Here is a 16,560-nt window from a genome sequence, read left to right on the forward strand (position 1 = left end):
AATGCTGTTTTACTGTATAAAACCTCAAGGCTTAGAAGCTTCTGCCACTTACATCACAGTTAACTGCTATCTGTCTGACTAAATCAGGAAGGTTGGCATCAGATATGATTTTGGTATCTTTGTGTCCAAGTATTTCTGCAATATCTGAAATACGACATCATCAAACTTGTTAATCATGTGTCACTGTGTCACTTGAAACACTATCAACTACATGTATAATTCAGCAGTACAAAAATGATTTAGAAACAACTACATTCGAACTGGTTAGAATGATCAACATGAAATTGATTATATTGGAAAAATAGGTTGAAATGAAAGGACAAAAGACTTGCAAAGTGTCTTATCTAGTTCATATGATAGGAAATATGTGTACCTTGATGTGGCATTATTAATTAATTATTATATTCAATTCAATACAAAACTTAATAATATTCCAAATAATGACAAACACACAAGGCGTGACGTGTTAAGCAGGTAACCTTCCCAGCAGACGTTACTTGTGTGGGCTATGGATTAAGACTAGCAGTGCAGTGCATCTAATGTGAGAAGCTAGCAGACTGGGGTATCCTAGAGCTGTCTGATGACAACATACTTAACACCAAGGTATAGACCAAGCTGTTACAGGTGTACAAACACACTGATCAACACAACACTGAGACGCAGGTATATAAACTCTCTTGTTCAGATACACCATTATAGATTTTTTTTAAATAAACAAAATTTAATGCTTTCAGAATACTTTAATATTATGTAGCTTGCATTTTAAATCACATATACATACTGTGCACAGTGATATCATAGGATAATTATGAAATACTACTTTTATATTGAAAATCAAACGGATGAATAATTTCATGTATTTCATAATAAGTATATAGTGGCTTAGACATGCATGTCTAGAGTACAAAGCTTTCTGTCAGCTGTACACAATGCAAAGGATAAGTCATTCCAACACACATACACACACAAACATAATGTAAGATACATTCATTAATGAATACATATTGTCTGTATATGATTCAGTAATGCCACACACATAAGTTATATTTACTATCAACATTCAATATTGATTTTCTTTCTGACCTGGACAATATGGGGACATTACAATAAAATTGATGGATCACCCAATCATGTCTATGTTTTAATACACCAATATTGTCTTCATTAGATGGATAGAAGAGTTAGGGGAAAATAATCATTCTTCCTCTTAGGACAAGTTTAAAAAGCTTCCACACCCGAAAGCAGTTTTGTCTATCAACATTTTCTGATGACCCCCTACCTCACAGTGAAAGTAAATTTATTTAGGAAGTAAATTCTTACAAGTTAAGAATGACAACTTTATGATATTATTATAATTCAACTAGTGACCAAATTACTTTGACCTCTGACCATATGTCCTTAACATTTTGTCCATTAACATATCTTTTTAACTTCAAACAACTTGAATTCATTTAAAATATTAATAATAAGAAATGATGCAAAATTTGACCTCAACCTTATAGCATTGGCCCCTGACCTAATATAATAAAAACAAGAGACTCCATAGGCCTTAACGGTCACCTGACAAATCCATTCGATGAAAAACTTTAAGGGACAATTCAGTGTAAGAGAACATTAAAATTTGTACATATACATGTATCAGAAAAAACTCGGCTCTAACGGAAATTAGATAGTAGGTTTTACTGGGATATGCCAAAAAAGCATATGGTGGTGAAATGCGTGTGAAATGTTCAAACTCGCTAGCTGTCCGCCATTACACATTGTGGTTGAACATCTTGTATGCCGAACCCGGTCCCTTGCTCGTAAAGTAATGCTACTTTTGTCTAGAACTGCTCAAATCGCTCTGACAGTAGTGTGTTTACCTTATTTGGTGAATGTTCTTGCCTAAAAAAATCATTTTATCACCTCCTCAGTGGTTATGCAGTTCATTTGTTTAACGTGGGTGACTTTGGCTCGGGTATGAGTACAGCATACGTATTGTACCTGCTTAATCGTATTGATCAACGATTTGTAATTACAACAGTATCATTTAAAATACTAAGCAATGACGTTGAATTTGTCAATATTTTATGTTAGATGTCTCATAAGAAATGTAGAATATGAAATTTATGCCATATTTTGCTTCTTGATTATGTAAAAGAATTAGCCTGAATAAATTGTCCTTTTTAAGATAACTTTGCAAATATTACTTACATATTTTTGAAAAAAAAAGAAGACGAAAGAATATGATTTCAACATTTCAACATTTCAACAGTACCTTTTTTCCCTAAAGATGTGGCGTACTAGCCTTAAAAAGTTTTAAGCACAAGTGATGGTGCACATCTGACGGTGAACAGCGCATGACGACTGATGAAGCACAATGTTTATAAGTCATCATCTGACCCTCTTGACCCTTAGGGCCAGATGACCTAAAAGAGACAGGAAGGATGAAAAAAGAAAACAGACTGATCCTGTAGCTTATTAAAAGAATAACTTTGATTATTATCAAGCAATGATGAGTCTAGCACTGACTATACCCCAGGACCTATAAGGCCAGTAGGATTGTGTTAGTATATTGTCCCAGTACAGTTTACATCAGTACCTGTAGTTATGCTGTCCTTAAACGGCACTAGAACACAAGAAAAAGGCAGTTATAATACTTGTCTGTATCTCTTTACAAAAATAAACTGAGCATAATATCATTTATAGAAAATCAGAAATAATACACAATCGAAATAAGATAAGTACAACAGGAGATCCAAGAGAAATCTTGGTGCCCACCAAAGAATGATCTATGTTTGACAATGGAAAGAGGGATCTTTTCTCTGCTTTTGAAACTTTTTCAAACGATTGCTTCTGTTCTTTTCGACAAATAGTGGTAACAAACTTCACCTATCAAAATACAAGATGGTCCCAAAATGCAATAGGGCCCTAGGGGAACCTGCACATGAAATTTGAGACAGATCTCTTCAGTACTTTCGAAGAAATAGCAGAGACAAACTTTAATTATAAAATTCCAAGATGGCCGCTGTCAGCAATCTTGGTCACTGTTCAGTCCCAAAATGCAATATGTGAAACTAAGACCCTAGTGGAACCTGGATATGAAATTTGAGACAGATCTCATTAGTACTTTCTGAGAAATAGCGGCCATCTTGTTGACCGATCTGTCCCAAAACACACTATCCTCAACTAGGGCCCAAGGGGAACAAACATATGAAATTTGAGAACGATCCATTCAGTACTTTATGAGAAATAGCGATAACACACTTTAACTATCAAAATCCAAGATGGCTGCTTGGCGGCCATTTTGTTGACCGATCCGTCCAAAATCGCAATATGCACAACTAGGGCACTAGGAAACCTTCATATGAAGTTTAAGAATGATCCATTCAGTGCTTTCTGAGAAATAGCGATAACAATCTTTAACTATCATAATCTAAAATGGCTGCCTGGCAGCCATCTTGTTGACCGATTGGTCCCAAAATGCAATATGCACAACTAAGGCCCTAAGGGAACCTACATATAAAATTTAAGAATGATCCCTTTGGCACTTTCTTAGAAATAGCGATAACAAGAGTTGTTAACAGATGGGCGGACAGACGGACGAGCAGAAGGACAGTAAGACGGACGGACCACGGACCACTAACGAAAAGCGATTTGAATAGCCCACAATCTGATCCCTCTGATGATGGTGGGCAAAACAAATTAAAAATCAAAGAAAATTAAGTTTATGTGGTTTTCAAGCAGAATTTTATCTAGCAAAATACTGTACGCTAATATCCATGAATTTCAACCAGGTGTTCGTTTTAAATCACACATGTGATGAGTTGTCTTTAATGAAGTTCATGCAAACAGGACAAAAGTGAATGCGTATCCATGCATGCAATTGTCACTGAACATGTGAAGTGAGCATTATATTGAGAAAAAAACGTTGTATTCAGCACCTGGCCAAACCGTCTACAGTGAAAGTTCTGCCATTTACATGCATCTCCTTCTGATATCATCAAAGAGAAAAACTACTCATGCATCCACTCCTTAACAGAATTAAACATTCTGATAACTTAAACTGACTATTTAAGGGGAGGTAACTCACCTTCCTTGGCTTGTAAAGTGACAGCATTACTCTCGTGGTCTAAGGGTTTGATGACAATATTTACATAGTTAAACTGTCCCTGGAATACAACAAAATCACAAATCAATAGCTCATTGTATACCCCTAGTTACAATTGTTGTTCTCTGACAACATGTACTAGCAGTTTTAGTTTGTTCCAGATCATTTGTAAACCAGAATCGCCTGCTACCTCCATATGAAATCAGAACAGAATGAGTAGAAATAGCAAACTGAATTCAATTATCATTGATATAATAATTGAAAATTACAGAACACTTTACTTTCAACTAAATATAATGATTACTGAGTACTTTAATCAAGTACAATGTTAAGTGACTTAATTAATGCTCTGTTACGCGAGTGTGGCTGGATTTCCAAAACACAACATCAAAATATGCCATTGCTTTAGCAACTGTTAAGAGATAAAATTCGTAATTAAGATGTAGTCCAGTAAAGATAAGGTATTACCCCAAAATAATTGCAACAGGATTTTTTCTTTGTTTTTCATACAGATCTGACTTTGTTTTATACAAGAAAAAAAGTCGCCACAAATAAAAATTTGGGAAAGTGTTTTTCTTGACCCCCAAAAAATCAGAAAAATAGGGATATTTGCATAATTTGCCAACTTTGAAGCCAAATATAAACTTACATGGTTATCATGAGATACTAGAAAATTAATGTATGGCAAGAACGTTATAAGGACAGCACAGATTGCCAAAAACATAAGTTGAAATCAACACAGGGAAAAAGTATGACAGCATGAAAATTGCATAATTATGTCCTTGTAACAGCCAAATATGCTTTTGTTGGATTGTTAAGATAAAAAATTGTTATTATCAACAATACCATTGATACTCATTTTGGTGGAATCTTTTTAAATAAAACTTGTTGATTAAAGGCTTTAAAAGTAAAACATTTTACTTTCACTACCTCAGATAACATGGTTGCTCAAAGTTGGTCTTTTGGCCTTTCCCAAAGACATTTTGAAGTCCAGATTGAATAATATGTCTTTTTCATTCAAGAATTATTCAGTAAGTACCGTCTCAAGTGTTTAGATAGTTATTAATTCAGATTCTATGTAGACTATACTCACCTAAAAGGGACAACTATATCAAGATATCCCCAAATATAAAAGACGTGAGGTCGATCAAATCCTCATTTAGTGTCAATTTGACGAAACTTCTCTATGAAATGTCAAAAATGTGAATATCTATTTTGTGACTAATCAGATCGCAAAATCCTTTGGCAGATATCACCACCATAATGGAGCGTTCTTTATAAAGTGAGATTGAAGTTTCTTTCTGATCAAATATTTGCATAGGTCAGTTTTTCATTTTTCCATAAAGGAACCGGATGGGGGTTATATAATTTTCAATGAGATAAAGGTTTGAAATAAAAGTTCAAGTTCAATTTTATAGCTGAAAATCATCACAGTTCTGATTTATTTACTGGCAAAATTTTATAACAAACGAATAAAGCATATTCGAAAAATTAAGATTTTTGTATTGCAGATTTATGGACTTAGACATATTTTGGTATTCAGCCAAATTATTGTGATAGGAAGTTTTTACTACTAAATAAGATGTGCATATTTATACCGTTTTTACAACAAATGATCAAAATTACAAGTACAAAATATACAAAAAAGGATATAACATATTAGGAAGCATTTGCTTTTTTATTTTCCGAAATATTAACTACCAAAATGGGTGTTTTGCCAAAAATCTAAGTATAAAAACACTTCAAATTGGCACGATCAGTCAACTTGACATGTTAATATTTAGTTTTTTTCTAGCTAAAGTATTATCGATCATGCATTAATACCAAAGAAAATGTAATTCTTTAAGACAAAAAACATAAACTGATATTGTTCAGGGTAAGATTTTATAAATGTTTGCATCTAAAAAGAACAAAAACGGTAATGCTAGCTAAATTCAAAAGGTTTTGAGCCGTTTTCATCCTTCTTTATTTCTTGGATTGACTGAAATTATTGTATCATTTCAACTTATTTGTACTAACCTAAAGTTCTTCTTACTATATACCCGATTTCATATTTCAAGTATTACAAAAATAGCAGATATTGTACTTTAAAAGTGGTCAAAAGTGTAATTTCTATATATTTTCTTATTTTTCAGGTCTTGAAAAAAACGACTTTCTGAACATATGATTTAAGGCGACTTTTTTCATGGTAAAATACTTTGATCCCCCAACCCAAAAAGCAGAAAACAAATTCTGTTGCAATTATTTGGAGGTTAGGCCTCTATTTTTCGTATTTTTACTGGACTAATGTCCTGTGACCTATCGGAGCCTGCTATAGCGTATCACCAATGTTATATGCATACCTTGATTGCACCAATCTTGTAGTCCTCCCCACTGTCATTGTACACAATAGTTACATAGTCATTACCAATATGGAGCTTCTTGGCGTTACAGTTGGGGTCCGATTCCTTGTTTGGCATCAGTGTGGCTACGTGGTAAATCACTGAAATGAACATGTGATGTGATAAAATTAGACCTTTTCTATGTGTGCATTTGATGTGTAGCTGTTATTCTCTGAAGAGTAGGAAGAAAGGATAATACAATGTTTGACATGAGACATACACTCGCTGGAAAAAAACCTCTTTTCAAGATCTTATGAACCACAAAAATACAAGATATTGTTGCTTTTAATTACCATATTATTTTTCATGGACTAAATGTTTGTAGAAAGTGTTACTCTATATTGGTTCAGAACAAAGAATTCTCACCATGCATAGTCTCGTCCTGCCAGCTGTAGGCGAACAGTCCATCACTGCCATGGACGTCCAGTCCCCCAATGTACACTCTGTTAGGATCACAATCAGGAAGACGCATCAGATGGCCGAGGCCCTGAAGAAACTGGGCATACTTTTCTGACCCAAACTGGTTTCGTAGGATCGCCTTTTCATCCTTGGTCTACAGTTACAAAAGCATAAACTTTTTTTTTTTAATTTTTTACTTCTCTTCATAATAATTTGCTGATAGCAAATCTATATAATAAATTCATATTGCAACTTGACTAACAGATTTAGAAACTAATTTTATGATGATTTGAAACTAGGTAATAAGACATCTAAATTTATCAGAAAATCATTTACGAGATTACATTCAGATTGTCAATAAATCTAATCCAACAAATTAAATATTTCATGACTAAGTCACATTGATATACATACAAAACAAAACTAATGCATTTGTAATACAGTCCTATCAGTAAGCTTACAGAGATAAAAGACTTCTTTTCTGAATTACTCCACAGAAGGAGGGAAGTGAAGAGTTTTACGTGCCGTCACGCTATCATTTCGGGGCACGGGAAATACTCAACAGAATATTGTACATTAATTTATTGTCCATTACTAACCTGGCCACTGCCCACATAGATCACGCCCACTTTGTGAGTCTCGTACGGGTGGATGTGGTCCAGCATATTCAGTCCTCTAGTGATAGCCTGTACAAAGATAAATAAATAAATAGTTCATTTGTACCTTTGTATCAATAAAAAGGAAAACAAAGAACATAAAAACACCTGAAATAACCTATACTTTCATAACTTCATACTACTGCGTAATACATGTAATTTTCAATCATGCTTAATTTCTCCTCTCACAATAGTCATAGACAACACCTGCTTGGCACAATCAAGCTAATGAAAAGAATCAATGTGACTAAATGTTACCTGATTATCCGGGAGCAGGATTGGCATTTCAGTGCCCTGGTGTAAAACACCTCCTTGGTACAGCTGTAGGAAAACAAAGCTAGGATTAATGCCGCCACGACCACTTTCCTTAGGAGTTATGACCTTTGACCTCCCCTGCTGAAACTTGTCCTCACTTTTTGCGTCTGTAACTATGGAGATGGTGTGACCACGTAACTTTCTGAAGGCAGGAAGTTCGGTGACCTCATCCTGGAGCGAGGATGTGTCGGAACTGTCTGGAGACTGTGCTAGGTCCAGGTGGTGATGGAATGCCTTGACAGGAGAGCTAGGCTGACTAAGGTTGGTTAGGGGCGGCAATCTGTGTCCATAATTATCAGACAATGAGAGGCTAAGGTTGGCACTTTTTGGATGAGATGATTGACTTGTAGCATTAGATGCCGTCTCATTTTCATCTCTGTGGAGGTGAGGTGATTGGGTGTTGCTACCGTGTGTTCCATCTCGTTCCGCTCTGTTGACATCGACCAGAGCCATGTCACTAATACTCTCCTTCATGTCCACATTATCGGCACTGCCACTGAGCAGGGAAGGGGAGGAGTTACTCCTCTTTAGCATTTGAGTTGGGGAGGCCTGGTCACTAGGACTGGTATCTGTAGCCATAGTGTGTCCTCCATCCTCCTGGGGAAACAAAGTTCACAATCATGCTGTCTCAGAAAGGGTTATTCACACAAATAAGGGTTTATTTTTCACTGTTTTACTGTATCAGATGGAAAGTTTCTTTGTTACTTTTATTTTTTAGTTTGGAGTTTTCAAATTCTTTTGTTGGTAGAAAAGATTGGCCTACAGACCAAATATTGCAATCATTTGCAAAACACATTTTATGATTATTATATTCATACGACAAAAGTTTCTACTCCTTGAATATTTTAACAAAAAAACAAAAAAAAATTATCTATGTTAATATGAAAATCCTCTTTCTCACCTTACCCCAAAGACGATATATTTAATATTGTTTCCATTCTGTATAGATTTAACTCAGAATCAAGTGTTATCCTGTTACACCTGAACTCATCAGAACTCTTTCTATCTGAGCAGAAATAAGAAAAACATTCTTGTCTGTAAAAGTAAAAGTAATTCCCTTACCTGCGACACAGTCTTGGCAAGGATTTGGTTTATTTCTGCAAAACGAACATATTTATAGAAATGAAGATAACTACAATGTATACAGAAAAGTTAGAAATAATTGGTTCTCACATTCCAAAGAGGTCTTATTCTTATTTTCTTTATTTTCTTTATTCTTTCTTTTAATATTACAGAGTTATCTGTTCTTGAGGGTAAGTACTTTAGTTTGTATGCAAAAGTTATATCCTTTTCTCTGACATATATGATACTAATTGTCAAGCTGTTGGTCAAAGTGTATATATACGCTCACAAGCATAACGTCATATCGTCATATCGATAACTACCCACAGGAGTAGATAACTTTTTCTTAGAGAGAAAACACAATTTTGTTTACCTCTTCCCTTAATCAAAGATAAAACACTCATAACTATATTGACTGATGACGTACAAAAGATTACATATTATTTTTATACCGTTAGACGTTAATTGGATTTGTTTTAAATACAATTCACAATAAAAGATGTTAACTAGATTTGTTTTATATGAATTCACAATGAAAGATGTTAATTGGATTTGTTTTCAATAAAATTCACAATAAAAGAAGAAGTTAATTAGATAGGGCCTACTATCCACAGTTACAGAAGACAGTTCATATACCTAATATTGGCCTTTTCTAATATGTTTTCCATCCATATCATGAATTTGGAAAGACAAATGGTAAATCAATTGTACCCTAAGAAGCATAATTAAGATCAAAACAAGGACATAGTCATTCAGATCCCCCGCCAATGGAGATATCAAAGCTGAAGTAAGTTTGATTTTGGAGACTTACGTGTATGAAAAAAAAACAGGAAAAAGTGCAAAAAGTGAAAACCTAAAAATAGCAAAAGGTACTACTAGACCATAAAATGAATGTGTCTATGAAGTGGAAATATCTCTGCTGGTTTTCCAGTTATGCTGCAGAAATGAACCTGGTACAAAAATATGATATTTTCTGCAATGTTTCCATGGTTACGGAAAAAGTGCAAAAAATGAAAACCTAAAAATAGCAAAAGGCACTACTAGACCATAAGAACAATGTGTCTATGAAGTTTCATGGAAACATCTCTGCTGGTTTTAGAGTTGAGCTCCGGAAACGATTCTTACACAAAAATCTGCCATTTTCAGCAATGTTTCCATGGTTACAGAAAAAAGTACAAAAAGTGAAAACCTTAAAATAGCAAAAGGCACTACTAGACCATAAGACCAATGTGTCTATGAAGTTTTGTGGAAATATCTCTTCTGGTTTTAGAGTTATGCTCCGGAAACGAACCTGATACAAAAATATGATATTTTCAGCAATGTTTCCATGGTTACGGAAAAAATGCAAAAAATGAAAACCTAAAAATAGTTTCGTGGAAATATCTTTACTGGTTTTAGAGTTATGCTCCGGAAACCATTCGTACGGACGGACAGACGGACGGACAGAACCCATTTGTATATCCCCCGCCAACTTCGTTGGGCGGGGGATAATAATTATATACATGTATCATAAACATGAAAAAGTCATAGTGAAACAGCAGCATGGTATTTGAATTCTGGCACTCAAGCTTGAGTCAGATAAGTACTTGTATCATCCATTTTCGGATGGCATTCAATCATGCAAAATCATAGAAACAAAGTTCAAATGAAACAAAATTGAAATACAAACACATATTGCAATAGAAAATGATCTTATAACAAAATATATAAACAAATGCATAAATAAGAAATGATTCAATTTATCTGAAAGAAAAATAAACTGCAGAAAATAGGAAAATGCACTCAAAGTGAAATGTGAAAGTGCAGTGTTAACCTCATTAGTCTTTACATATATCACTTTGTTGTCAGGGTTACCGAAACACAAATATAATTAATTCAATTACTGAATAAACTGTTCATCAAAAATAAATGTTTATAACAACATCAACAATTTAAATTTTTCAAGGAACAAGAAATCCCAGAGGGATCTTGGCATCCACCAAAGATTGATCTTTGTCTGACAATTGAAGGAAGGATTGTTTTCTGCTTTTCAAACTTCAACTATCAAAATATAAGATGGGGGCCTATCAGCCATCTAGTAGACCAATCAGTCCCAAAATACAATACACACAACTAGGGCTCAAGGGGAAACTGCATATGAAATTGAGAAATATACCTTCAGTACTTTCTGAGATATGTGGTAACAAACTTCAACAATTAAAACTGAAGATGGCCGTCTGTTAGCCATCTTGTTGACCGATCGATCTGATAATGGTGGGCTAAAAACTGCAGTTGTCTATGCACAACAATGTATTATTCTGTAATCAGATTAAAGATGCTCCATCGCTAACAAATGGTATTTTGTCTTTATCAAAATCAGGAGCAGACAAATATGAATTTTTCTTCAGTTACAAAAGTGACTTACTTTACACCATTACCATCATCGAAAAGTTTGAGCTTCTTATTTTACTTCATCATTAGTAAGATCCAATTAATTTATACTGAACCAAGAACAGGCTTTGTGCAAGATATAGATAAGTGAACTAATAAGGTTACACTGTCTTAGTGTTTAAATCATAGAGGATAAAACAGCGATACCACCAACCTTGGTAGGCCTCTACTCGGATTTGTACACTGTCACAACCTAGTGGAACAGAGGTCACTTATAATTCATGAACTAGTCAGTTATGATACAACTTTTATCTGTATGTACCATTTGTACATATTAATTTATAAGGTTACATGTTCTGTACATAACAATTTTTCTTTAAAGATTTTTTGGTAGAAAACATACTTTTTTTGCTTGCTTTGGCCATCACTCATAGACATGTAGGGCTACCATAACGAGCTATGACCATATACTTACTTTTGTGATCACTGCTGGAGTCTGAGGGAAAGTGGAGGTCATACAATGATTCGTACTCTTCCTCCCCAATACTGCCACTATCTATCCGACTTGAGCTCCGGAGACTGTCCATGTCAGGTGGCTTGTTACGCATGGCTGCAAACAGCATGGTGATGTCAGTCATGGGTGATTCCTGGAGCGAGGTCAGACTCGTCTCATTCTCAATTCGCATCATCCATGAAAGATTTCCACTTGGTGCCCGGATCATGATCTCTGCCCAGCCAGTACACCAACAGTTACACATCAGGTTGTTTAACACTCGTCCATCTGACGCCTGGTTCTTCACTCCTACAAAGGTAGAATTCATATCTTGAAGGACAACATAAATTTGATGTGAAATTCTGAATGAACTGAGTGAGTGTCTACCTGAAACAACTGTACAAACTGAAAATGTCGGGAGTAAGGACTATAGGATGCTAGCATCGAAGGCAAAGATGATTGATGGACAATGACATGGTTCCTTAGTTAAATACTGTATATCAAACATTCTGTCTAAAAAAATCACAATCATCACACATGAGAAATGATGCTGTAGTTTCCAAGTCATAAAATCAAACCCTCTGTTGAGAAAACATATTTTGTATTTGTTCCCACTTGATCCCTTTGAGTACTAGTATGCATAGATGAGATGAAACCAAGGTCTTGAAAATTGTGAATGTATAATAATGTATATTGTTTTTGGTTATGTAGTGTTATAATGATGAACCACACTAAATAAAAATTCTGTAACCTACCCCAGAGGAGTGACTCTATGGCCTCCGTGTCAAACCCAGGCTTTGAGGGCGAGTGTTCCGTCAGAGATCGACCTGTCTGCACGCCTACGTTTTGTTGTTCCTCCCCTAGGATACTCATATCATCATACGACGTGTGAACCTGTATGCCGATATCATCACTACTGGATTTAGGGGCCTCCTGTACGTTACTGCGACTAACAACAGCGGACTTATGACGTCTGCGACCTGGGGTTTCCGGTTGAGCAGGCTTCTTTTCCTGGGGTTCTCCCCCTTGAATCTGAGCCATACACTGATCACAAAGCCATGTGTTACCAAACTTGTTGTTACCACCTCCACTTGTTGTTATGGTAACCACTTTATTTCCAAGCAGCCATGTTTGGGTCTGGCCTCCTTTTAGGAGAAATTCTGCCTCTTGTGACCTAGGAACAAATTAATATTTCATACGTTAAACAGAAACAATTTCTTTTGTTGATAAGATGAATACTGTGTCATACACAAACTTTGAAATCAGACAGGCCTCTGCAAGCCTAAGAGTATAAATCCTTTACCATCAGTTTAATCATTTAAGTAGTCATCCTGTTTTGGTACTTTTCGTTTTCAAGCTAAAATTTTTGATATAATTTAATACAATGTTGCGATTGGACAATTTCATGATTGTGTAAGCCCATTTAAAATTGATTTTGTGTTAAAATTGCATTGCGCACTACGTACCAATAAAAATATATTTAAAATACAAATAAATTTTTCGTTAGATAAAATGCTGAATTTCAGATTGTGGAGATAAAGACTTTGATTTTAGTGAGCAACATTTATTGCCCTGTTCAGGTAATTCACAAACAAATACCTGTGAGGGACAGCATTGTAGTTGGCGAAGGCATATCTAGCCATGAAGTCTGTACATGTCTCCGTGAGCTCCTTGTGGAACTGTGACATCTTGTCGTCTACAGGGGGGTGGTATCTCTGTCTGGATATGGAGGAGCCTGACAACATTCTCCGCCGACTGGAATATCAACAGGTTATATTTCTCACATTGGGACTGATTCATATACCATGTGATACCTGATAACATTTGTGCGAGCTATTTAACGTCATTTCAGCGGGAAGATTACAAAGAGTTACGTTCCATCACCACTGGAGATACTAGTCCTGCACAACGTTATCGGGTAACATGTGGTACATGAATTAGTCCTATTAACACCTAGTCTGAATATTTCTAAAGGAAATTTTCAACTTATGGAAAATTCTGTGACAATGCCAATAGAAGTATTTAAATTTTCGTTAATTAATGATACAAAATTGGATAAAGTTTAAGTTCGATCATGGTCTTTTCTAACATTGTCAGTCTTTTTTTTTTTCATGAGAAGGACTTTTGTTGAATATTATGGATTTAAAAAATGTTGTACCCACACTATTTCAACCATTTGTACATTTACTATATATGTATAAAAATTGTTGTATAGTTGTTCATTGCTGTATATTTTCATATAATGTTGCTGTAGTTTCACTACTGTTACCTAAGCCCACCCTAACATACATACCTGCTGAGTGCTGCCTCGTTGTACGTAGCAGCTCTGTTCCTGTCAGATGAATCCTCATTCTGTAGTTGGAGCATCGAGTTTTCCTCAAACAACTGGAGGACATTGGCTCTCAATCCCTATCAAGTCATCATCAAAAACATTTAAGTTTAATTCAGTCAAGTTACACTCTATCAACATAATTGTAAGTGAATAATGCCACTTGTAGAGATGTATTGATCATGCTTTCCTAAAATTAATGTTATGTTGACTTTGGAATGACTACCAGTTGCTGTGTATAGGTATATTATAGATAGTGTGAAAAAGCTGCAATTCTTTTTTTCTTTACCAAGCAAAAACAATCATTTATTTTTATTTTATTGAAAACAATTCAGATGCCATTGAAATAAGTAGCATAATCTTTCAGGTCATAAACAGCAGATTTCAGTACAACTACGATCCTTTTGCATAAACTTGACAAAGCCTTTCCTAAATAATACCCAACAGTAGATTTGATATTACTATACATAACTTCTGTATAAACTTGACAAAGCCTTTCCTAAATAATACCCAACGGTAGATTTGATATTACTATACATAACTTCTGTATAAACTTGACGAAGCCTTTCCTGAATGGTACCTGACAGCGTATGAACCAGATAGATTACATTACAGATTTGTTGTTACTATACATAACTTCTGTATAAACTTGACGAAGCCTTTCCTGAATGGTACCTGACAGCGTATGAACCAGATAGATTACATTACAGATTTGTTGTTACTGTACATACCTTCTGTATAAACTTGACAAAGCCTTTCCTGAATGGTACCTGACAGCGTATGAACCAGATAGATTACATTACAGATTTGTTGTTACTGTACATACCTTCTGTATAAACGTGACAAAGCCTTTCCTGAATGGTACCTGACAGCGTATGAACCAGATAGATTACATTACAGATTTGTTGTTACTGTACATACCTTCTGTATAAACTTGACGAAGCCTTTCCTGAATGGTACCCGACAGCGTATGAACCAGATAGATTTCAGTACAGATATGTTGTTACTATACATACCTTCTGTATAAACTTGACGAAGCCTTTCCTGAATGGTACCTGACAGCGTATGAACTAGATAGATTTTAGTACAGAAATGGTGTTACTATACATACCTTCTGTATAAACTTGACGAAGCCTTTCCTGAATGGTACCCGACAGCGTATGAACCAGATAGATTTCAGTACAGATATGTTGTTACTGTACATACCTTCTGTATAAACTTGACAAAGCCTTTCCTGAATGGTACCCGACAGCGTATGAACCAGATAGATTACATTACAGATTTGTTGTTACTGTACATACCTTCTGTATAAACTTGACAAAGCCTTTCCTGAATGGTACCCGACAGCGTATGAACCAGATAGATTTCAGTACAGATTTGTTGTTACTGTACATACCTTCTGTATAAACTTGACAAAGCCTTTCCTGAATGGTACCTGACAGCGTATGAACCAGATAGATTTTAGTACAGATATGTTGTTACTGTACATACCTTCTGTATAAACTTGACAAAGCCTTTCCTGAATGGTACCTGATAGCGTATGAACCAGATAGATTTTAGTACAGATATGTTGTTACTGTACATACCTTCTGTATAAACTTGACAAAGCCTTTCCTGAATGGTACCTGACAGCGTATGAACCAGATAGATTTCAGTACAGATTTGTTGTTACTGTACATACCTTCTGTATAAACTTGACAAAGCCTTTCCTGAATGGTACCTGACAGCATATGAACCAGATAGATTTCATTACAGATTTGTTGTTACTGTACATACCTTCTGTATAAACTTGACAAAGCCTTTCCTGAATGGTACCCGACAGCGTATGAACCAGATAGATTTCAGTACAGATATGGTGTTATCATACATACCTTCTGTATAAACTTGACAAAGCCTTTCCTGAATGGTACTCGACAGCGTATGAACCAGATAGATTTCAGTACAGATTTGTTGTTACTGTACATACCTTCTGTATAAACTTGACAAAGCCTTTCCTGAATGGTACCCGACAGCGTATGAACCAGATAGATTTCATTACAGATTTGTTGTTATATGTACATACCTTCTGTATAAACTTGACGAAGCCTTTCCTGAATGGTACCCGACAGCGTATGAACCAGATAGATTTCAGTACAGATATGTTGTTATCATACATACCTTCTGTATAAACTTGACAAAGCCTTTCCTGAATGGTACCCGACAGCGTATGAACCAGATAGATTTCAGTACAGATATGATGTTATCATACATACCTTCTGTATAAACTTGACAAAGCCTTTCCTGAATGGTACCCGACAGCGTATGAACCAGATAGATTTCAGTACAGATTTGTTGTTACTGTACATACCTTCTGTATAAACTTGACGAAGCCTTTCCTGAATGGTACCCGACAGCGTATGAACCAGATAGATTTCAGTACAGATAAGTTGCTACTATACATACCTTCTGTATAAACTTGACGAAGC

The 16,560-nt window shown here is 35.3% G+C and overlaps 1 protein-coding gene across 3 annotated transcripts in view; it reads right to left on the reverse strand.

Moving 5' to 3' along the window:
- Nucleotides 1-16,560, reverse strand: part of LOC138323321 (tuberin-like) — a 41,305-nt gene that overhangs the window by 1,249 nt on the left and 23,496 nt on the right. The window contains exons 25-37 of one of the 3 annotated variants that reach the window (XM_069267849.1): nucleotides 14,060-14,175; nucleotides 13,366-13,521; nucleotides 12,522-12,940; nucleotides 11,749-12,075; nucleotides 11,488-11,526; nucleotides 8,904-8,938; nucleotides 7,785-8,438; nucleotides 7,470-7,556; nucleotides 6,838-7,024; nucleotides 6,433-6,572; nucleotides 4,073-4,151; nucleotides 2,582-2,608; nucleotides 53-144 (exon numbers count right to left, since the gene is read on the reverse strand). In XM_069267849.1, the coding sequence (XP_069123950.1) occupies nucleotides 53-144; nucleotides 2,582-2,608; nucleotides 4,073-4,151; nucleotides 6,433-6,572; nucleotides 6,838-7,024; nucleotides 7,470-7,556; nucleotides 7,785-8,438; nucleotides 8,904-8,938; nucleotides 11,488-11,526; nucleotides 11,749-12,075; nucleotides 12,522-12,940; nucleotides 13,366-13,521; nucleotides 14,060-14,175 (2,358 nt within the window). The remainder of the gene's footprint in view (nucleotides 1-52; nucleotides 145-2,581; nucleotides 2,609-4,072; nucleotides 4,152-6,432; nucleotides 6,573-6,837; nucleotides 7,025-7,469; nucleotides 7,557-7,784; nucleotides 8,439-8,903; nucleotides 8,939-11,487; nucleotides 11,527-11,748; nucleotides 12,076-12,521; nucleotides 12,941-13,365; nucleotides 13,522-14,059; nucleotides 14,176-16,560) is intronic. The other 2 variants (XM_069267851.1, XM_069267850.1) reach the window with 2 other exon arrangements.

Source organism: Argopecten irradians, chromosome 5 (genome assembly GCF_041381155.1).
Source record: "Argopecten irradians isolate NY chromosome 5, Ai_NY, whole genome shotgun sequence".
Classification (NCBI taxonomy): Eukaryota; Metazoa; Mollusca; class Bivalvia; order Pectinida; family Pectinidae; genus Argopecten; species Argopecten irradians.